The 22,762-nt window shown below is 43.7% G+C and overlaps 1 protein-coding gene across 1 annotated transcript; it reads left to right on the top strand.

Moving 5' to 3' along the window:
• Window positions 1-3,642: 3,642 nt before the first annotated feature.
• Window positions 3,643-21,270, top strand: LOC141465106 (ligand of Numb protein X 2-like). The gene is made up of 9 exons (XM_074148325.1): window positions 3,643-4,105; window positions 6,692-6,918; window positions 8,307-8,503; window positions 9,814-10,182; window positions 12,496-12,678; window positions 13,308-13,482; window positions 13,666-13,876; window positions 17,358-17,516; window positions 18,770-21,270. The coding sequence occupies exons 1-9, from the start codon at window positions 3,717-3,719 to the stop codon at window positions 18,903-18,905; spliced, it is 2,046 nt and encodes a 681-aa protein (XP_074004426.1). The 5' UTR covers window positions 3,643-3,716; the 3' UTR covers window positions 18,906-21,270.
• The last annotated feature ends 1,492 nt before the right edge of the window (window positions 21,271-22,762 follow it).

The raw sequence follows: 22,762 nt of genomic DNA, 5'->3' as shown, positions 1-22,762 counted from the left end.
CATTGGAAAGATTTCCTAGATAATTATGCTTTTTTCAAAGGATTTTTTTTTTTTTTAAAAGCCGTAGAAGAAATTCATCAGTTCATGTACAAGCCCAGGGTGCTTGAGAGAACTGAAGAACTTGGAGAACTGAACAGTTTGTCCATCAGGAATGGTGCCGAGTGGTTCGCTGTCGGTGTGGTTCTTGGCACACTCCCTCCTAGAGCTATTAACAGCATTGTAGATGTGGAGAGGGGGTGTATATCTGAAGCTCTGTGCCCTAGCAGAGTTAAAACAAGAATAGGCAATGTGCTAATATTGTCAGGAATAGTCTTGCTTTGGCAGGGAAATAGATCAGACAACCCGATAAGTCTTCCTTTTAAAAAAAAAAAAAAGTCTATTCTTTGAGACAGTGTTACAGTTCAAGAACTCCTACTTTAAAAAAAAAAAAGCCAACAGTATGTTTTTTTAAAAAATTCAGTAAAGATAAAAGTGATCACAAAGAAATCTTTTCTTTAACACACACAAGGAAAGAAAAAGGGAAATATAAAAGACATTTCTGCGGTTAATTTCCTTCAATTCTTTGTCATGTATAGGAATGGGGTGTATTACTTCCTAAATAACTCAGTCTCTAGAGGCATTCCTTGCATTATACTTTTAGAACAGCAGAGCTTATTAGAGCAGCAACATATGCATCTGTCAGGCTTTAACATTTTCATGTAGTCAATAAGTAGTGGCTTGGGACCAAGCTCGATCCTTTTTTTTTTTTTATGGTTCTCTCATGTTTTGTGCATTGTGTGTGAGGCTCAGGGAGAGATCCCGGTAGCACCGGGCAAGGCAGCAGCAGGGAATGTGCCACTCAAGGTGCACTGTTGGAAGGAAACTGGAGAGTGGGAATGGTATAACAAAAAGAGCAACACAAGAACGAAGGGGGTTGGTTGGGTTGGTTTGACCTTTGGAGGTTGGGTCAAGTAACTGGAATTTGATGGAAAATGCAAAAGATTGAGTATATATCAAACTTCACCCCCAAAGCTAGAATCCTAGACAGACTCTCTTGAAATTGGTCTATTTAAGCTGAAGGCAACCATGCTTGTTATGTTGAAACAGTGGATTTTCTAGACACGTAGAGTCTGTGTTGTTGTGCTGCAGTAGTCATCTTTGCTGAATAAGATGTTAGCAATTTTCCTCTTACAGAACATCTGCTTTCTGACTGAATCACTGAGTGAGCGGCAGGCTTGTTTGAGCCTGCTGTCCTCCCTGTGCCGCTCACTAATTCCTGCCTTGCCGAAGGCTGTGGGCTGGGTTTCATCACCGAGGTGTCAGGCATAGGGTCCCTGGTGTCTGCAGGAGCGTCCTCTTTATTGACAGGACAGTGGTGTAAAAGGAAAATTCACTTTGGCACTTTAGAATGAAATCTTCACACCTTGTTTTCAAGGACCAAGAATTGAGAGAGCAGAACAGCTTAGAGTCACAGGGCAGCAGCAAGATTGTGGTGATACTTTTATCTTCCACAAATTTTGAAATGACTCATAAATGGGATTCATCTTGTATAACCTTTAAACACAGAGAGCAGAGAATGAATTTAGTAAATAATCTGAAAAACCCCCATATAAAAGTAGTTTATCAGCAAAATTACCGTGGGGTTTGTTTTCGCTGAGAAAGTAGATTTGTTTAATCACCTGCCAAAGTTTTATGCAAATACTGCAACCCGAAGCACAAGTATTTCTTATTGGTAGCTGTTTGCCTTGGAAGCTTGGTGTTTTGTTAACTTCTGGTGCTGAGCTGATTGATTAGAATTGGTAGGTGATGTTAAGTGATTGTCTGATGTTGAAATGTTTCCTTTGTGCCAGTAAGATAATTTAAGATCAAATAAAGGCACTTCATAAGGCAGACAATAGGGATGCATGTTTCAGGTGGAGGTAAGTACCAAAGAACAGGGGTATTTCTAAGAGAGGAGGGTGTGGATACATTTCTTTTGCTTGTGTGCTGTCTGTGAGCTGTGATTTCTCTTTTGGGGAGCACTGAATCAGTCATGAAAGAGTTAAGGAGTAAATTCAAACAGAAGAGGTAGGTCTGTACATCCAGCCTAAGTGCTTTCCTCAGGGGGAAGATGCTTTCTGGCACTGCAGCAGCAGGAGAAGCAAACAACTCATGCCCTGTACCCACCTGGAACGTTGACAGTAATTTTTTAATCTTTTGAAGTGAACAAGTTTCTATGGGGAGGTAAAAATTCGCCTGTAAAACAGCTTGATTCTGTTGGTGATATGTTATCCCTTTAATTAAATAGCTGACTTATGCTTGACAATTAATTGGAGTGATGTATGATTTTTATTAGAAACCCATGACTAATTTTTTCTTGCCGTTCTCGCTATCTTATTGTTCTTGCCTACCCTCCTCCAGAGCTGCTGCTGCGTGCCAGCCATGTCCTCCAGGCACTGGTGCAGACCAGTGTTCACTCTTGCTTAGGCTTTTACCTGTTCCAGATAAAGCAATTGTTTTCAGATATTTTCCATGTCGTCTTTCAGAAATTTTCCATTTCATCATGGTTCTGCCATTTTTTTGTTTTAAAAGACTCTGGGAGTTTTTACACGAAGCTTTAAAAAAAACCCCAAAACTCCCCCCAAAAACTCCCCACAACAACAAAAGCCCCTGCTCTATAATACAGAGCATTAGCTTCGTCTAGTACTGTATTTCCTACTTCATTAAAATAATCGCCAGGTTAAAAAAAATCCTTCCTGCAGTAGTCCCTGTGCCTGCAGAGTAATGTGCTAGCAAACTCAGGTGAATTTTATATTTAATTACAATAGGCAAGATTCAAAATAGATGTGACTGGAGAAACCTCTATTAAAATCAGTAGAGCAGCAGCTACAAAGAACTCAGTTTGCCACTTATTCTCCCGAGCTGTCAGAAGCTGAAGCTCAAGCCTTTGTGTTACATTACAACAAACTGTGATGTGGACAATTCTTTGTTTTTTGCACTTAGGAAGCTTTAATCTTTTCATAGGAAATTTGTTTCCATGGGTGAACTTAGGCATGGATGAGTGGGGAACGGTGCATTGTTTGGTAAAACAAACTTTTTTGAAGGGAGTGGGCTTGAAAGGAAGGAAATGTGGTTTAGATTTAAGTTTCTTTTGAAATTTCTTCCTCTTCTTTTTCCTCATCCCCCCTCAAAACACAGAACAAAAACCCTAACAACTAGAAGTCCCCAAACTGATGTTTCACCATACATATCTTTAAAATATTTGGTATAATCTGGAAAGCCAGAGAGAAAAATGGTTAGTTTAAAAATCACTCTCTTGGTTATCCTTTCTTTCCTTCCCTCTCTGGGTTGTTCTCCCTCAAGAACACACAGCTTTTGTCTCAGCTTTTCTAGTTCCTGGGTTTGGCAGGAACCGGTGTCTGTGTCACTGGTGTGTGTAAAGTAATTTAAGCTTCAATTTATCCATGTGCTTAAACATTTTGCTGAATGAGGTCCGTGCATTCTCTGATCCCTGGGTTGATTATTCACAGGGTTGGTCTGGAAGGAAGAACCCGAAGGGGGAGTAGGTGAGGGTGAAGATACAGGGGGGGATGAACTTAAGGCAGGAATACAATTTAATTTTTAATTGGCTAGATCTAGAGCGGACGGTTGGCTGGAAATCTCTCTTTTTCTTCCTTTTATTAGAGGTCCTCTGTCAGACGGCTGCTACGTGACAAGCTTCCTTGCTACTGGGCCGAGAGTGCCTGGTGCTGGCTACCATGGCTGATCCTGCAGCAGAAGAACACGCGTCCCAAGTCAGTGAACTCTGCTGCGAATGCGGTCAGTTCCACCTCTTGCTGGACAATCATCTCTACAACTTCCAGGATGAAGTGGACGATGAACTCATCTGCCACATCTGCCTTCAGCCTCTGCTCCAACCTATGGACACCCCCTGTGGACATACGTACTGTTTCAAGTGCCTTGAAAACTTTATGCAGGAGTATAACTTTTGTCCTATGGATCGGAAAAAGCTCTCTTTCCAGCAGTGCCACAAGTCCAGCCTTCTAGTACGAAACCTCTTGGATAAGCTGATCGTCTTCTGTCCTTTCAAGGCAGAGTGTCAGCAGACGATGCAGCGGTGTGAACTAGAAGCTCATCTGCAGAACAGGTGTGTTCCCATTTACATTCTGTTATTGCTCCTTGTATAATGCCGTCTGTCCGCTGTGCTTCTCACCAGAAAGATCCCTTCTCAGAACAGTTCTTAAACTGGGGCAAGATGGGACACCAGAAATGGCAGAGGGTGAGGCCAGAAAGGTGGGTGGGTGAAGACAGCGTAATTGTGTGTGTGTTCTAGGGAGGCCACCCCACATGTGCTACAGAGACAAAGGGCGAGGTGCTCGCCTGCTTGAATGCACGCTGTCCACAGACCCAAAACCTATCAAATATAGAAAAATTTGTGTGTCCTCATCTGGGGCACCTGACTCTGAAAATTACTATAAACATGCTTATTCTTGTTTCACTTGGGCAGAGAAGAAAGACAGGCACAAAGTGGAACACTCTGGAAGCAAGGGATCATGCAGTGTTGCCAGTTTAATTGGTCCAATTAAGATGTGCAACACATAAGTCTTTGATCCAAATAATGTAAGTCCCTCCAAGCTGCACATTATGCAGTCGATGAATCACCTACTTACAATTCCATTATCTTCTCTCATTCTTTTGCTCAGAGAAGAAAATGAAAAATACTACTTTTTTTCTTCCCCCCCCCCCCCTTATGCAGATGAAGGGAGACTTTTTTTTTTGTTTTTCTTGCACTTGTCAGCAGAGATGTGTTTTGGTGCTTCTACCGCTGGTCGAGCTGGTGACAGGCAGAATATTGTAGCTTTAAAAGAAGAGCAGGTGACAAAGGGCTCTTGCCAGTGTGCCTGAAGAACACTTGTTCCTACCTAGTTAATGATTGCAGGAAAGGGAGCTAAAAAGGAGCTAAGTACAAGCCCTACTGCAGGTGGAACCCAGACCTTCATTGGCAGCGTGTATGTTGTCAGTGGGCAATGAGAAATGCCACCGGCTTGGTTCCCTTCAGCTATGTTGTAGCTTTTTGTGGCAATTCCTTATTTTAAAAATAGGTCAACCAGCGTACAGGGAATGGTTATGCTTAGGATACCTTTGCAGTCCCAGCCAAGGATATATCCTTGTGGTTCTTGCTTGTCTTCAGTACCCACGAGCTGGGAGCTTCTGTTAGATCCAGGGGAAGTGATACAGGATGTTTGTGTGCCCCTTTCCCTCAATCTGTGAAAGTTTATAATCCCCTTTTTCTTGAAATAACTCATTGTAGTGCTTTCTTGTTATCAGCTGAATGCTTAGACTGTAGGGGCAGGGCTGCCCAGCTGTGCAGCTGGGGCTATGGCCCATACCAGGGCTGGGCCTTCCTCTCTGCTCTGTAAATCTATCCTGGTATCAGTAAACTCCTGTTGCTTGTTAATCTCTTTGGCACTGGAGTCAAACACAGAAGAGGGAGGCACCCTTAAATGTTTATGTTAGAGACCTGTCTGGAAACTGTATCATTCTGTTATACATTTTATAGTTCTTTTTATCTTCCTTGGGGAGAGCGTGTTCTGAAAAACCGAGGCTATTTTACCCGGCCTGTGAGCATAGTTAGAAAAATGGGGGGAAAAAAATAAGGGAAAAAGAAATTATACTGGGATTTGGGAGTTCCTGTTTTTTAAAGTGAGGTTAACTCACTTTAACATCTAGAAACTTGTTTTCTTGGGAGATTTCTCTACCCTTAATTTGTTTCTTGATACCTTAAGTGCACAAATGGTTCAGTCAGCTTCTGTCTTTAAGTTTCAGGGTCATCTTACTGCTTGGAGAATAAATGACTAGGAGTAAACCAGAGGAAGTAATACTGGGATAAGACTTGTTTAGCCAGAATGTAAATAGTTGAGTTTAATTTGAAAAGTGACTCTGGTAAACACCCAATACAACTCATGTCTCTGAAAGTGATGCTTTTGCATTCGTCACCCTCCTCACCTGCCACCTTTTTTTATAAGTACTCTTGATAAAAGAGCTTCTTTTTCCTCGCTCATTTTTGCTGAGATGGGCTGGCTCTGGTGTAGCTGCAGACAGAGTGCATTTTGTTGAACCTCGGTGTGGGGAGCAGTCAGTGGGATTATAAACTCCTCTAAATCACTCCCATTTGAGTAGAGCCCTCACCTGCGTGGACTGGAGCTGGAGTGTGTCTGAGGGTCAGCTCATTCAGCAAAAAAAAAAAAAAAGCAAGCCTTGCTTGCTGCTCGTCCATTTTACTGGTTTGTTAAAAACAAAGCCTAATTCAAAGCTGAACTTGAAATTTGAGCCACTTCATTTGCTTAAAGATACAGTTCATAGTCAACTCTAAAAGGTCAGAGCTAAGTATTTGCTTATATTTTAAGAGGTACTGTTTTCTTCATTGAGTGTTTGCCAGGTAAATATTTAGCAAGGGAGACTCTCATTCCTATTACATTCTCATTTTTTAAATAATTTGCTTAGTAATTTTGAAAGGAATAAAACAACAAGCCCGCTCTTAAGCTGATACTAGTCCAAGTAGAAGCTGAAGGTCAAATGAGAATAAACTTTAGCATCTGTCATACAAGCTTTGCAGCTGATGAGATCCTGAACACGCTTCTTCACATGCCTTTGTCCATCAGAGCTTGCACGTGCAAGGTTAACCACGCAGGCAGAGACTACCCACTTACAGTCACTGACAATCTCTCTCTAGGTGTCCTGGTTTCAAGAAATACAAATCTGAACTACAGAGGAAAAAGAATCCCATTTCCAAAGGGAAGGAAGACCCCCCGACCAAGGTGGAGACAAACATGCCCAAGGATCCAGAGGTACCAAGCGGAGGATCATCACTTGTGGCAGAAAGCTCTGCAGCTGCTGTAGTATCACTAGGGACTGCAGAGCCTGGACTGGTTAATCCAGCTTTTGAGGAGACTGAAGAAGGTGAGAGTTTGATACAGAAAGGTAATTATGTAATTACCATTTATGATATAAAAATGAGGTCATTGTCTCAGACAATTCAATTTTTAAAGTGTCCCCAACATTCTTAGATATCCTCAGTGCTATTTAGCCACTCATAGTTATCAGAGTGCTCTCTCCTCAGCTTGTCCTTGAGCAGAGGGAGCCGCATCCATGTGTGTCAGGTGTGGCAGGGTCTGCTCACAAGCACCAAAACACACTGTGCAAAACAATTCTGAGAATCTGTTAGACTGCAGCGAATATCTGCAGCATTCTTTGCAGAAACTAAGGCAGCCCCTGTCAATGTGGACATGGAGCACTTAAAGCACTTGCAGATGCCAAATCATTAGTAGTTAGGAAATGTTCCAGCTTCTTATCTTGTTAAAGAAGTTAAATATACAGTCAGTTTTCTGGAGTGGTCAGTACCTCCCTAATGGTGTGCAGCAAGTGTGTTTTTACAGCATAAGTTAGGTTTTGGATTAATAGTCAGTTATGAAACTCTTGCAGATAAAAGTAACCATCTTCACTTGAGTATAGAACCGCTTGTCTCAACCCCCGTGGAAAAATCTCTGTGCCCTGTTTCAGAGTTAGTCTCGGTTTGCAAGTGCAGGCGCTGGAGCTGGCAACTGCGGTGCCTGTGCCAGAGTTAATCCACAGGTCAGTTTACTTCCCTGTTGGTTTTTTCCTGAAGAACACTTGGGGCAGGTTTTGCATCTCTTGTGTGACAACTGCAGTTCACCCTGACAGGCAGCGCATTTGGCTTCATTAGTGTGGGGCCTGCCTAAATGTTGCAGTGCTGGTAGGTTTAATACCACTCGCTAACAACAACTTTCATCTTCAAAGTGCGTGAGGAACATTGCTTAGTCTTCAGCATGCTGTAAATAGGTAAACATTACTCCTGGTTTACAGGGAGGATGGGAAAAGAGGAGGAAAGGAAATTAGAGGAGGGAAGTTGCAGTGAGCTACTCGTGGTAAAGTCACCGCAAGGGCAGGCCAGTAATTACAGCTCAGGAGTCCCCTTTTCTAATGGGCATCGTGGAAATTGGCATTCGTTATGGGTGTGCTTCTAGTAGGCCAGTAGAAAAATAAATCTCTAAATGGTAAGTGAAACATACTGAATGCCCTTTAATAAAACTCGAGAAATAATAATGATAGAGATTAAATTTGCCATAAGCTAGGAGAAGATGGGAAACATTCTGGAGAAACTGTAAAGAAACAGGGGCTTTTAAAGTTTTTAAACTGACCCTCTCCTGATACCTGTTCTCCCTCCAGATGCTACTTTGGACGCCACCTGCCAGTGTTACAAATCTTGCGGTGCTGTGTGAAGGAAAACTCTATTAATGTGTTTTTTTCTCTTCAATTTCCACAATCAGATCTTCCTCAGAGAACTAGTCTTGTGGCTGAAACTACCACAATTGAAATTCACCGAGAAGACCCAGAGGAAGAGCTGGGGATGAGGATAGTTGGGGGTAAGGACACCCCACTAGGAAACATTGTTGTTCAGGAAGTCTTGCGGGATTCTGTCATTGCTGCGGACGGACGAATAGCACCTGGGGACCATATTCTTGAGGTATGTGAAACCCCACCACTAGTCTCGCTGCCTCCCTCGACTTTAGGGGAGGGCTGGGGGAGGAAAGTTGCCTGGAAAAACTGGGAAATCTCTTCAGCTGAGGGTTTAAAAGCACTGCTCAGACTTGTGTGTCAGTAGCATTGTGTATCTGCTGGGGCTGAGCAGCAGACTTTTGAGGTTCTTTCCAGTCATGCTCATATTTACCTTGCATATTTGACAGCTTTTTGGAATTTAGACCATTTGGGATAAATTAAAAAGATTTCTAACTGATAAATTTCACCCAGTAGCACCATTTATCTCCAAAGGACTGTGCTCTAGTTAGTAGGGCAAGCAATTATAAGACTTCCTATGTTGCTTAAGCTGCATATTCTCAATGGGCAGGTCCAAAGTTTAAGACCTTACGACTTGAAGTAAGCATCAGATATGTACTGTGAGTAATAAAGTGTACTAACCTCATACCGTGCTGATCCGCGGGGCCAGATGTAGTTTCCAAATTAATCACGTTGCATGGCAGTGGGCTAATCGAGGCGACAGAAGCTTGTAAAACCTAGATGGAGCGAGAACTGTTAGCACCTCCCGGCTATGGCTGCCCAAGCATTTGACAAGCCATAGAGGCCTAATTATCCTGTTGGACTGTGGACTTCAGCGAGGACTGGCAGCCCCACACGCACAAGCGGCTGATACGATCTCCGAGTTGGTTTCTTAGAACAATAGAGTAACTTCTGTTTCATCCAGTTGTATTGTACATGTCTCGGTCTTGACTGGGTTGTAAATAGGACAGGTCCCCTATTAACACCCTAAAAGAAGGCTGCACAGTGTCTTATGTGACAACAGACAAAGCAAAACCTAGTTTCTCAGAGTTACTTTGTTAAAAGCGTGATTAGACTGATGATTCCAGAAGCTTGTAGGCTATGGACCACTCTTTAACTTAAGAGTGAGGATGGGTAGTCTCTGATTTGAGTCTTCTCCAAGTATGTATTGAACACTGGAAGTTAAGGGAAAGCAGTGCTGTATTGCCATGGGATGGATGTAACAATTTAATATTTTGCAGTTTCGGGTTTGTTAGTTACGTGCATTGTCCTGTCTCGTCCCTGTCCTCAGCTATTCACTGTCAACTGTGGTCTAATTTCATCTGCTTTCCTCTGCATTCTTTTTTTAGAAAACTCTGCTCTCTGATGCTCATCAGAAGCAGCTGCTGCAGTCACAGCATTGCACAGGGATTGTCTCCAACTTTGTGACGTTCTGCACTCTGGACAGTGCCTAAATTATGTAGGTTCTGATTAGTGACTCCGGTTTGTTTGTCTTTCTAGGTGAACGGCGTCAACATCAGCAGCGTGACTCACTGCCAAGCTGTCTCCTTCCTGCGCCACCCAGGTCCTGTTCTCCACCTCATGGTCCTGCAGGAGAAGGGTTTTTCCAATAAGACTGCACAGCAGGATTCCACTTCTGCTACAAATCGGGAAGTGATCCACGTTACCTTGATAAAGAGAGACCGATCCGAACCCTTGGGAATTAAACTGATCAGGAAGACAGACGAGGCAGGGATTTTTATTCTAGATCTGTTAGAGGGAGGTTTGGCGGCCAAAAATGGAAAACTGAGTCGGAATGACAGAGTCCTGTCAATAAATGGCCAGGATTTGAGGCAAGGAACACCCGAGGCTGCTGCGCAGATAATCCAGGTAATTTATGACATGGTGAGGTTTATGGCTAATGACTCCGCAGCTGTCTGCATTGATGGCAGGGCTCCTGTTCTGACCCAAGGGCTAACAGAACACACTACAGCAAACTGCATTCCCTGAAATATCTCTTTGGGAAAGTGACTTCCCTGCGGATGTGTGGGAAGCACCTCTTCCAAATGAAGATAAACATGAAGAGTGGGAATCCATGGTGAGTCATCTCTGACGAGTCTGAAGTGAGGCAGTTGCTCATGGCCCTTCGGTTCAGCTAAGGCAATTGCATCTCCTTTGTGCTGTGGAGTTTGGAGCCTTTCTTGCAGAGTGAATATCCGTATGTGCTGTGTAGACACAAGCAGCAGAGACAAGGCGAGATTGGTAGAGCCTCTAGTGCTTCAAACAGGCAAACTGAAGGTGTTTGTTGGGAGATGTGGCAGGCTGGCAGCACAGAACAGAACCCTTTGGACTGATTTGAAGCCCTCCCTCCCCATTTTATCTGTATTTGGGAAGGGAGGCACTTCAGGCTAAAACCATTCTAAAATACTGAATGGGTGGAACAGAGGTGGTCTTTCCCCGCACGATAGGAATGCGCTCCTGTTGCAGCATGCCAGATGGTTTGGTGGAAGGAGTGGGCAAGGAATTTTGGTTAAGGATTGCTACGTGTGCAGCAGATATCACGTAGATCAGTTTAAATTCTTTATCTCCCTAGGCAATGACCTCCAGTTTCTGTTTTTATCTAAAGATCCCGCCACAATACATCTCATCACATACTGTTTATATCCTGGAAAGGATCTGAGGTCAGCAGTGAGGGAAGAGCCAGTTCTTTTCCTGGTAATCAGCAGAGGATTGCAGTGGCACGGGAGAAGAGAAAGAGCGGAGTTCCAGTACTGAGATCCTTTTTTCTGTGTTCTATATGTGATTCCACTCTATGGTCTCTTAGAATTACATTTGCATCCCACAAGTGCTGCTGTAGTTCTGTTGTAATGTGCAAACGTGATTCCCGAATGAAGAACTCTTTCTTGATCCCACTGAAATCAGTAACCACAGACTCGGAACCGGCTTTGTTAGGTTTGGGGATTGAATTCCTTTTGAAGTGACGTTTGTGTAAAACTGCGAGTGTCTTCCAAATGTTATCTGTTCTTCTGAGGGCTAATTCAAATTTCTAGTTAAATGTAATTTTAATTTTCATTGCAAACCGTGTGCAGAAAAGAGTCCTTCTACCTGTAAAGTATCATTTACAGCTATATATACATATATATATGCACAGCCATATGTACTGTACACAGTCCTGGTTGAACAGGAGGGCAAATCCCCATCTCAGGACGTGGTGTTTACAATGTATTTTATGAAGACATGGAGGTGTGTTAACTGTCTGGAAAAAAATGGCTCCATCTGAAGTGACTTTGGAGGCAAGATGCTTTTAAATTTCAGAAAAGAAAAACTCTCCTGTATTAGTGTAGAAAGGAAGAAAAAAAACCAAACCACCACAGTTGTTGCAGTCCCTCTCCCAGGGAATTCGCTGCTGTCAAGGTGCTGTGGCACAAGGGAAACGGGGTCCCGTGTCAAGAAGTGGGAGCAGCAACCGTTCTTCTCTTGTCCGTTGCAGGAAATGCCCCAACTAAGAACATATGCCTTACCCCAATATTGTCCTTCACAATAAGGTTTTGTTAAATTATCTGAAAGAACAAACCAAATTAGAAGAGTAGTAACAATAGTGAATACTTTCCCTGTAGTTCTGCCAAGGCCAGACTTACAGCTGGTTAAGTGTTTAATTGGCGGCAACCTTAGACAAAAGGTCGTGCCTTCAGGCACTCTGGGGAAAAAAATGGGTGGGAGATGCTGAACAATCGACATGGTACATAAGCTGGGAGGGAAAGAGTTTTAACAAGTTTCTTCACAATAAAAGAAAAAGCATCCAATATATCAAGGTCATCCATTGTGTGGACCCGTCAGCGTTCTAGCTCTGTTCATTTTGTATCACAACATAATATGCTATTTTGGTTATGAAGTAGAGGAATTAATCATCCTTTTCCATTTTCTCTTGTTTGGCATTTGTGGGGGAGGGAGGCATGAGTGAAACCTGCCTTAGCTCCTGATCCTTCTGACTAACGTTTGCTAATGACTTTTTTCTTTTCACCATAGGATTCTGTGGCTTTTCACAAAAAACATTGCATCACGTGGCATAGTCCCGTTTCAGACTCTTTGTAGAAACCAATGCCAACCCTTCTTTCTCCCCAAGAAAATCACAGGGGCCGTCCCTAATTTCTAATTTATTTTTTCTATCTGTTTTATTTACACTCTTTTTGTTTCTCCTGGCAGACCACTGAATCCAGAGTGAACTTTGTCGTCCTGAGGCAGGTGGGCGTGCAGCTGTCGGACCTGGTGGAAGACGGCAGCACATCGAATAACAGTAGCAGCAGCAGCAGCAACGGAGGAAGCCCGGTGCACCATCGGAGACGATTGGACCAGAATCACTATAGACGAAAATCTACCTACCAGAAGGTAAGTTTTGTAAATAATGAAAAAAAGCGCTGGTTATTCTTGGTCCAGCAGATCTGTTATGTTCGCTCTGTGATGGCGATTCATCACATAGAGCTGGTCAGTAGCTCCATTTCTTCTTCAGCTATTGCAAAGCAGCTGATTTGTGGCTTTTGGTGCTAGAGAACCATACATTTGTTGTCTACTAGGAAACAGTTTTTTACGGAAAAACATGTCAATTTCTACTTGTTGATGTAGATGTAATGTTGATACAGAATGAGTGTTTAACCCTTTCTTGTCTGGAAAGGGCAATGGGAAATTTATCATCCATAAGACGCTTGGGATTTGCTTCTTGACATCCATCAAGCACAACACGTTCAGGGTATTGCACAGTGACACAGAGTTATGTTTCTGGTTTGGAGCAGAGGACTTTATGGTACATGAGTGGGAACTACACAAATTAGACTGTAGTGCTCCTGTGACTTCAGTGTTCTACCCAAAGCAAGTACACGAGAAGCTGACTGACATCCAGCAACATTGCTGAAATGCTCTGGATTCAAGATATAAGATGTTCTGTTATTTTCTTTCAGATTTGGGCTTCTCATGTTAATTGCATTAATGAAGCTGCATTTTGTACTGTCGTTCCTTTGTAGGATTTACCTCAGGGATACGTAAGTCATGAAAAGACAGTTGCAATAAAAAAGGAACCAAAAGAATCTTTAGGAATAACAATTGGAGGCGGAAGGGATAACAAAAACAAGCTGCCTATATATGTAACGAGTGTGCAGCCCATCGGATGCCTCTTCAGGGATGGCAGAATCAAGCGAGGTAAGGATGCTCTCAGACCCTTTAGGAACCTCAGAACCCTTTAGGGTTGTTTTTTTTTTTCCACTGAAAATTGGACTTGGACACTAAAGTGAGCCTGAAATCAGGGTTCTGCGTGAGATCTTGAGGCAGAAATGGGCTTCATGGCTAAAGGTCTGTAATAATCCTATCTTATTTAATCAACAGGAGATGTACTTCTGAGCATAAATGGCATTGATTTGACTCACCTGAACTACTATGAAGCTGTCTCAGCACTGAAATCTAATGCAGCTTCCCACTCAGTCGTACTGAAAGCCTTGGAAATCCTTTCAGTGAACTCGACAGAGCCCTCTCTGGACATCAAGGAGCAAGGATTCAGCTGGTCTCCCCTCTGGATCACATGGCTTGGATTGCCTAGGTATGTTTGTTCACTGACTGTTAGAGATCTGTTCAATCACAGAGTTGACTTTCACTCAAACACTGAAATAATTGCTTTGTTGGTTGACTTGGAAGCGTTACTGGTGCTCCCATTTAGCTCTGAGGCAGCGTAACGCCTTGTTAACAAGATCACAGTATAGTGAATGCATAAGAAACTTCCACTGCTTTTTAAGGTGTGACCCATCATTCCCCTCTTTCTGTTGGACAGTAGCCGTATTTCAGAAGTTCCTGAAAACCTTTTTTGCTAAGAGAACACAGACAACGAGAAGTATAGATTCTGGCATGTGAGGCACTGAGTTGACATATAGTCGACATAGATACAGTCCCTGCTAGAACATCATTAACTGAAATCACTCTATGATATTTCTACGTCGCATAACAGAAGCCAACAGATACCTGTGCTATTTTATAGTTTCTAATTTGATCGTCTCAGTTAGGGACAGGCATTCGTTCAGTCTAATTCTTTTTGGCTGTTGTAATTGTGTCATCTTTAGCATGAAGCAGAAATGATTCTGAATAGTTGAGCTTTCCTGCTGCAAAGCTTTGGACCATAGAATTAGCATGGATTTTAGCAGCAACGTGGTAAGTTCCAGATAACAGGGATGGGGCTTTGAAAGCTTGAATTTCTATCTACTTCCTGGAGAGGTGAACCCCTGGTTTGCTTACATTTGCAGTTTCATCAAAATACATTCAGCTGTAAAAGGTAGAGCCTGTTCCCATTCCAGCTGACTAGAGGAGGATCGTGCAGGAGATGCACATGCAACATTAAAGCCAAACCTTTCTGTGGGAAGCCCAGATTATTTACAGCCTTGTTTCTTGAGGCACCTGAAAGAACAAATACTAACAAAGCCTCTGTGACGTTATCCTCGTGTTACTTAGCAGCCAATAAATGCTAAACAAAACAGCCCAAGGAAGGCAGCTTTTGTGTCTCGAGCGACTGCAACTTGGCTTGTACCCAGCACCGTCCTCCTGGTTTCCTCCGCTCTCCCAGGGAATCAGCCCGTCTGCTCCGTGCAGACCCGGTATGAACTAGCCTCACCTGCACCTGGGTAGCCCAAACCTGAGTGCAAACCCTCAGATGCTGGCTGGTGTTAGTTCCTCGTGGCTGCTCCTGCAGTGAGGTGTAGCAAGGCAAAACCTGCCTGTACTTTCTACCTTCTTCCTTTTCCAATTTATTTGGATATCTGGTGGCTTGCAGCTTCACCACACTTTCTGCTACAGGGACTGGAGTCCCCTCTTTGCTTGTTGGTCACCTGCCTTCATTTCAAGAATATACTGACATCACCTGCCACTTAATACATGGCTCAAAATTCTTTTGCTGCTGGTATTAATGTTGTCCTCTCTTCATTTGACTGTTTCTGTACCTTGCTACTGAAGCAAGGACCAACGATTTCAGCTGCCCTTTCTGCTCTTCAGTCTTCCTTGCTTACTCCAACCTGAATTCAGGCCTCTGAATTTGTCTGCCATTCCTCTGTGGCTGTGAGGGTGGTTAGGAGGCACAAAGCCACGGCCAGTGCTGCACTTCCAATGAAGATGCAAACATCTCTGTAAGAGGAACGGTGTAGTAGTATTTTTCCATCTATCCTCAGGCCACTGAGGTATTTCTGTGCTGACCCAGCTGGCTGGTAGCTTTCTGGCATTTTTTTGTCTTTTAATACAACTGTGGGTACCTCTGATGTCCTTGTAAACTTACTCCTTCTCCATTCTTTGCTTTGTTGGTAATTGGTGGTGGCGGCGAGCGTTCCAGGTTAATTGTATGCTACTACTTACTGCTTCTGAACATTTATCGTTGTCACTGCATATGTCACAGAAGACAGCATAGGAACTTTACTTGATTTCTTCATAATTATTACATTAAATCAATACCAGCTACTGATATTATAAAATATCATCTCAAAATGCTGGGTTGGAGGGTGTGTGTCCTAATTCATTGCACACTGAATCCTAAAGATACTAGAAATACTGAGTTTAAAGGTCAATTTATTTTTTTCTCTGTAAAAGCTTTGACTCTGAAAACGATCACCGTGCACAGTGTGGCTTATGGATAATTCTCAGGGGGTGGAAAAGCAGTTTCTGAAAGTCTGCAGAACTGCAAACTCAGCAGGGTGTTTGTCAGAATAAAACTCGCACCTTTACTTTCTGTAAAGCCTGAAGTTCTTTTCCCACAGTCATTTCCCATTATAGTAAATTCATATTTCTCTTCCTAAAAACCCTTTCTTATATGGTGAACTGATTTCTAGCAAACAGCCTTTTCCAGCTCTTGGAGAATGTTTCCAATTTTTTTACATTCTATGGTGATGTAGTTCTTGCCACTCTTGCTCTCTGGGCTATTTACTTTCACGAGCTGCCACATACGTTTCTCACAGCTGTATTTTTACAGTCGTGTGGTACCAGTACAAGTAAACCATCCGTAAGCTACAGCTGGGTCTTCCAGCGTTTGTGTGTGAAGAACTCATACAAAAGTAAATTACAGTTTGAAAGTAGATAATTGGATCTTTCTCCTAGTGAGAAGCTAACTGAGAAGGCTTTTGAAATCTGAAACTCATCTGCAAACTGCTCAAGCAAAGCCCTTGAGGCAAAAACGTTTATTAGGAAAAGTTTAGCTGCTGGAATACTTCAGTGGGGCGATCTGCGGCAGTTTCACACAGTGCGGCTCTGGCAGCGCCTCGGTGCCAAAACGTAACCTGACTGTGAGCCAGAGTACACGAGCTGTGCTCCTGCCACACCTTTTCAGATGCCTCGCGAAGGCTTTGCGTGTCTTTGCGCTACAAACTCAAGGAGCGAGCGCTGTTAGCACTTGGGGATCGCATTCTCCAAGGTAACATACCTCAATGGCTGGCATTCAAACAGTGGTCTGTGATGGCTCTCCGAGGAGTCCGATATCGTACTGTACACAGCAATCCTGGGTGTAGCTCCTGCAGGAAAGACCTTTCATATTCCGATTTGGTAGTTAGTAGAAGAAAGGCTGTCATACCTCAAATGTTTGCTTTCCATCAGTGATACAGAGCTGCTGAATGCCTTCATTGTACCAAGCGTGGAGTATACAGGTAGAATAAAAAAAAATATGGTTCCCATATATTGCATGGGTGTAACTGCTGGTCATGATTAATTTGTTTTTGTCACTAGTACTGTGCATGTTCATTAATAGAATTCATGAATTTATTCATGAATTTTTCAGGTCACAAACCGCTTATGATTATGGTAATTTTCTGCTAACTCTTAAACTAGCACTGACAATACTGAGAAAATATTTCTAAAGGACTGACATCTTCAGATTTGAGAATTATCCCTGCAACATGCCTTCAAAGGGGTTGCCTCCAGTCCTTAAATAAAGAAAATAAATATGAGACTGTTACATAGCTGCGCTTTCCGCAAGGGAAAACATAATTTTCTGTTTAGGTGTTTTTCCTTGAAACACACTTATCAGCTTTCTCTGTTTTTGACCGTGCCTGTCTTTACAGCTACCTTCACTTCTGTCAAGATATTGTCCTAAGCAAAGGTAACCTGGAAAGCTGGGGCTTCAGCATTGTTGGAGGCTTTGAGGAAAGCAAAGGAAACCAACCGTTCTTCATCAAAACCATAGTGCCGGGGACTCCCGCCTTCCGAGACAGGAAACTGAAGTACGTATGAGCTGCCCTGCGGGTCTCTGTGTCTGTATCAGAAACGTCATCGCTACTTACATCAGCGTGCACCACGTTACTGAGGGGCTGTCTTTTACCCTTTTAATTAGCTGAGCTAAAAGTTCATGACTCCTATTTCTTAGACACTGATTTGTGCAGTTAATACTGTTACCAAACCAAGTCCTATATTAATGAGTGGTTTGGTTTCTCTATAAAGGTGCAACAGAAAGGAATTAACAGTTACATTTTAAAAAGGCTGTAAAGGTTTTAATTGAGTAATTACATAAAAGTAGAAAGGGGATGGTAGAGATGAATCTTGGAGGCTCCAGAGTATAAAATCTCCTGGATTAGGAAAAGTATCTCAATGGCAGAACAAAAGCCCTCCTGTGTAGGAAACTTAAAACGAGCTTTGCCGACCTGTTTGTTAGCGATTGCAAGTGGAGAGTGAGCAGTGGAGCCGGAGAACCCCACAGAACTTCCTTGCAGTGTTCTCTCTGGGAACCAACAGAGCCAGCTTCTCAGCAAGCACACACCAGGCCCCAAGTGCAGGGCTGTAAAAACTAAAAGTGAGGCTGCTGTCTTGCGGGGGACACAGTTTTGGTGCAGGGAGCTGGGCTTTGCTCCCTGAAAATGGTGTAAAGGACAGAGCTGGGTCAGAGCCTCAGCGGGAGGACTGGGCTCCTGTTTGAGGGCTAGGACAGCAAGGCGCTTTCCCCGTTAGACACAAGGAAGGGAGCTGGCTGGCTTCAGTGCCTCATCAGCCAGCTGGATGGTCCCACTGCTCGGAGAGATTGGAGTGCCATAGAGCAGGGCTCTGAAACATCTACTGGATCCAGCTCCAATGTGACAGTGTGCTTCAGTTGTGAGCGCTTCGCCTTAGTGACTGCTGGTCCAGCAGCTGTAGGAGCAACCTGGGTGATGAGTGTATTTATCAGCACAAATATGCTCTCTGTAGCTTTTCCCTCTGCTGAGTGGCCAGCTGGTCACACTGCTGGTGACCTTCTCTGCTGTGTCACACAAGTACCAGCAGTGTCCTCCTTTTCCCTTCCTCTCTTTGATCCAGGAGCAAGCCCCTGACACCAACCACTGCTTGCATCCTTTCCTTGCCCCTAATCTTTCATCTAGTGAAAAAGTTGCTTCACCAAAGAGCTGACCATCTTGGCTCAGGGTGGGCTAGATGTCCTTGGGGGTCCTAGGGTGCAGTGTTCACAATAATTAAGTCCTGACATGCATGTTTTCTGTCTTCTGATTAGGTGCGGAGATGAAATAGTGGCAGTGAATGGAGTGCCAGCGATAGGAATGAGCAACTCGGAACTAATCCCAATGCTGAAGGAGCAAAAGAACAAAGTCACACTCACTGTGGTGTCCTGGCCAGGAAGCCTCGTGTGAAAGCTCAACCAAAACACACAACAGTTTCAGGTATCAGACATCAGTTGGCCATCACACAAAGCTAAACGTGTGACACAAACCAAGGGAACGCTGAACTCTGTGAATACCACACAGTGTATTGCCGTGGAAGACTTTTATCTTCCTTTTTGGACAAAACATTTCTTTTCCTGTGCCATCAACAAATCTGGTGGTTGGATTCAAAGTAATGGCTCATCTGTACAGTTGTAGCTTTCTGGGCTCATTAAAGCTCTCTAGAATTGGTGTTGCAGAGAGAGCTCTTTTTCCAGTGCTTCTCTACAAATTGCCTTTGAGGTGTGTTCCTCAATTTTAGACCTCTGTCTTCAATTTGATATTTTGAACAGGTCAAAACAGGCCTGACTGTCCAATTTCCCCTGCTGGTTTAATACAGTTCTGCTCCTGATCTGACTGCCGTTCTTGGACACTGAGTCATTTTATACACGCTTTAAAAGCCACTAATAAAGTTGTAAGGATGGGGACCTAATTAAGCAGTTCCTATAGCCCCCAGTCTTGATAATTTTTAGGTTACCGAAACCTAATGAATGTTAAAAAAAACCCAATTGTACCTCTCAGCTGAGAGCTGAAGAGCTGCTTGGTTAGTGTGGCTAATTAACCTAATGCTGGCTTGTACAAAGGTCCTATCACGGGGCAGCTGTCACGAATCCTGATTTAGGATCCTACTGAATATGCTGATTTGTTGCAAATGGATGATTTTGACCACTTAAAGAAGCTGTCAAAGGTATCAGCACAAGTGGTTTCATTGAAAATACGATGTTGTAAAAATGCGACTGAATCAAAAAAAGCCTGAATCAAACTACTGCTACTTTGGTTAAGGAATCAAGTGAATCTGTCACAGTAGCCAGAGATAAGGAATTTGTTTCATTTTCATCCCCTTCCTCAGCTTGGTTTCCCTGGTTTAATGAGTTGATAAAATGACCCGGTTTTTCCCCTAGAAAGCAGATGATTAAGTGAACAGGTTTGTGACCAGAAACCTCTGTCCCAGGATGCTGTCTTACCAGTTTCCCAGCGATCCGGTGCAGAGTTAAGGCAGGGGCAGGAGGAGGTACCCGACACAGCGCCTGTACTCTCAGGCATGTGAGAGTTCTATCCGTGTCCCTCTTGCAGCTGAAGTGAACTCTCAGCTCCCTGGCTCAGGGTAAGTTCAGGGGCTCACTGACTGTTTTGGTCACATTGTACCAACAGGATGAAATAAACTGCCTCCAGGTCAGTGGGCCCAGTTTGGCTTCAGTTCAAATCCACCCTATAGTTACAATTTAGAAGAATAATAGAACTGAAGCCCAGGCAGGTTGGTTTGATCTGTGACACCTCACTAAGTTCCCACCTGGAAACTCCACATGAAGCAATTCCCTTCTTTTTTAGAAGGCTGTTAATCAGCAGTAGAATGACAGATCTTCCTCAAAGCAGGTTGCAATGGGAGAGATCTTCCCTCTTACGCTGTTTCTGCTGTAGCTTTTATGGGGCCAGCTCCGATTATAAGAATCAAAGGAGTTTCTCTGTCAAAATGCTACCTAGAATGAGTGTTTAATTCCTTGTTGCAGTAAACTGGCTGCAGGTAAGTGCCCATCGTTGTCTTAAGCAGTGCTTTTCTTAGGGCTGGCTACTTCCTAATTAGCTGTGACTGCAGAGTAGGACTGTTCCTTGCTGGATGACTTAGCTGTGTACACACAGAGTGACTTCACTTCCTCTGACTGTTGGCTTAAGGCAGGATAGAGCAGGGCCTGGTATGGGAGCTCACTATACAGAAATAGCTCAGAATATGATTGTCACAAAAGCTTCCCTGGCACACAGTGTGGTCTCTTTGTTTGGCTGATAAATACCCCTAATGACTCTGACAGCAGAAACAGTGTGGCCAGCTGGGCTCTGTGGCCTTTTTTTCCTGTTTTCTTGTTGAAATGCCTAGAGGAAAATAATTCAAAAGTCAGAAAGGTGCCTGTGGAAAACCAGTCGCTCGACCTCTGTCTGACACAAAGGAACAGAAAAACCCCAAGCAATTTTTGTCTCTTTCCAATCAATGTGCAGAATCTGTGCCTGGTATGGAACAGTAAATATTTATGTAGATAGGGAGAAGGTGATTCCTACTGAGTAGCACCAAATGTCACTTGTATGAAGTAGAGCAAGAGAAAGCCATGCAGCTGGTGGCCAGACACTGGAAGTGAAGAGGATGCTGCAGAAGGCAGCAGGATTTTTACTATTAACTCCATCTCGTTTCAAGGTGCCTTCAGCTTCACCAAAATGTCCTGGTAATTTAAATACTGTCTCTGAGATCAGCTTGTTAATAGATGTTGAATTTGTTTTGATGACTTCATAAATTATTGTGTTATTACTGAAAAACATGTATTATGGGTGGTTTTTTAGCCTTTCTTTCCAGCGTATCGGTTAATGCCACCAGAATAGGTCACTCACTCCAACAATAGACACTTCTCCAAGAAACTGATGTTTTGAGGCAACTTGGCCTGTTTTCTCATCTCCAGCTTCAGTCCACTACCAGCACTGATGCCACCAGCCCAAGAACTGGTCCCTTATTTGGGAATTATTAGTCACCCTTCGGTGTTCCCCAAGGAACATGACCATGAGACATGACCAGTAGTTTCCTGACACAAGTAAAGATTATTGCCAAAGCCCCACCTTTAGATTTCTCTAACACATTAAAGGCAAACATTTCACCTCAATTTATTTCATTAAAGTAAACCCATTTCAAACTATTCTCCCTTAAATTCACAGCTGCTTCTGGCAGCGTAGGCCTCTGACATTAGTGAAGGACTTGGCTCCATTTCTAAAAACATTCAGAGAACACCATAGGAAGCTGCAGCGCTGACCCAGCAGTACAAGATTCTCTGTCCCCTCTCCCGCACCACCACCACTGAGCCCAACCAGACTGGATGTGATCACCATTAATTATGCCTATTTACAGGTTGAGGAGCTTCTGTCACCTCCACAGAGCAAGAGACTAGGGGAGTGGATGTAGAATAGCTCTGTCCACCCTTGGAGAGGCACCACGTACGCCTGGGCACGCGAAAATGGAAGCAGCAGCGCTGGCTGGGGGCCAAACCCCACACTTACCTCGGTGTAAAATTCTTGCCAGCATTTTCCCCCAATTCAAGACAAAAAACCTGCTCAGACTGCCCTTGGGGGTTGCTGCCTGGCTTTTCTTTGGTGTCAGCTCCCCTAGCAATTTCAGAGTTCATGTTCTGGAAAAAAAAATAAAATACCAGATTCTGTAATTACAGAATAGAGGCTCTTTGTGGAGGCCCAGGAAGGATGCGCAGCCTCTCTCCATCATGCTCTGGCAGCAGCACTTCTACCATCGTGCTGCAGACACGTGTGTTTCCAGGGGACACGTACCAAGTGCTCTTGAATCTTCCTCACCAGTTTTGAGGTGATTTCTCCTCCGCCCACACCGATCCACGACTGGATAAAAGCACGTTCATCCTAAGTTCCTGAAAGCTGTCGGGCGATCGCAGCCGAAACCCACCGCCCTGACCCTCTCTCCACTGGGATTCCTGCAGCGAGTCTGACGGAGAGACGCCGTATCCCTGAACCCTGCCAGGGCTGCAGAGGCAGGAATACTCTGAAGGCTGATTCCAGGCCCTGCCCTTTAGCTCTGGTTCTTCACACACCTCCCCACAGCACACGTGTTTCCCATGAACTCAAAGCATGTTTAAAGCGCTACCTTAAAACCAAAAAACAAACAAAATCCCCACTTTTTTTCTTCTCCCCAACAGGTTTTGCAGTTACTGACTCATGAAACGCACTGTCATAGCATATAAACTGTTACCATAGCGCTATACTGGCCCGAGTCTCGAAGGTTCTAAGCTTCA

Source organism: Numenius arquata, chromosome 5, assembly GCF_964106895.1.
Source record: "Numenius arquata chromosome 5, bNumArq3.hap1.1, whole genome shotgun sequence".
Classification (NCBI taxonomy): domain Eukaryota; kingdom Metazoa; phylum Chordata; class Aves; order Charadriiformes; family Scolopacidae; genus Numenius; species Numenius arquata.
This window is presented reverse-complemented; position numbering and strand designations above follow the sequence as displayed.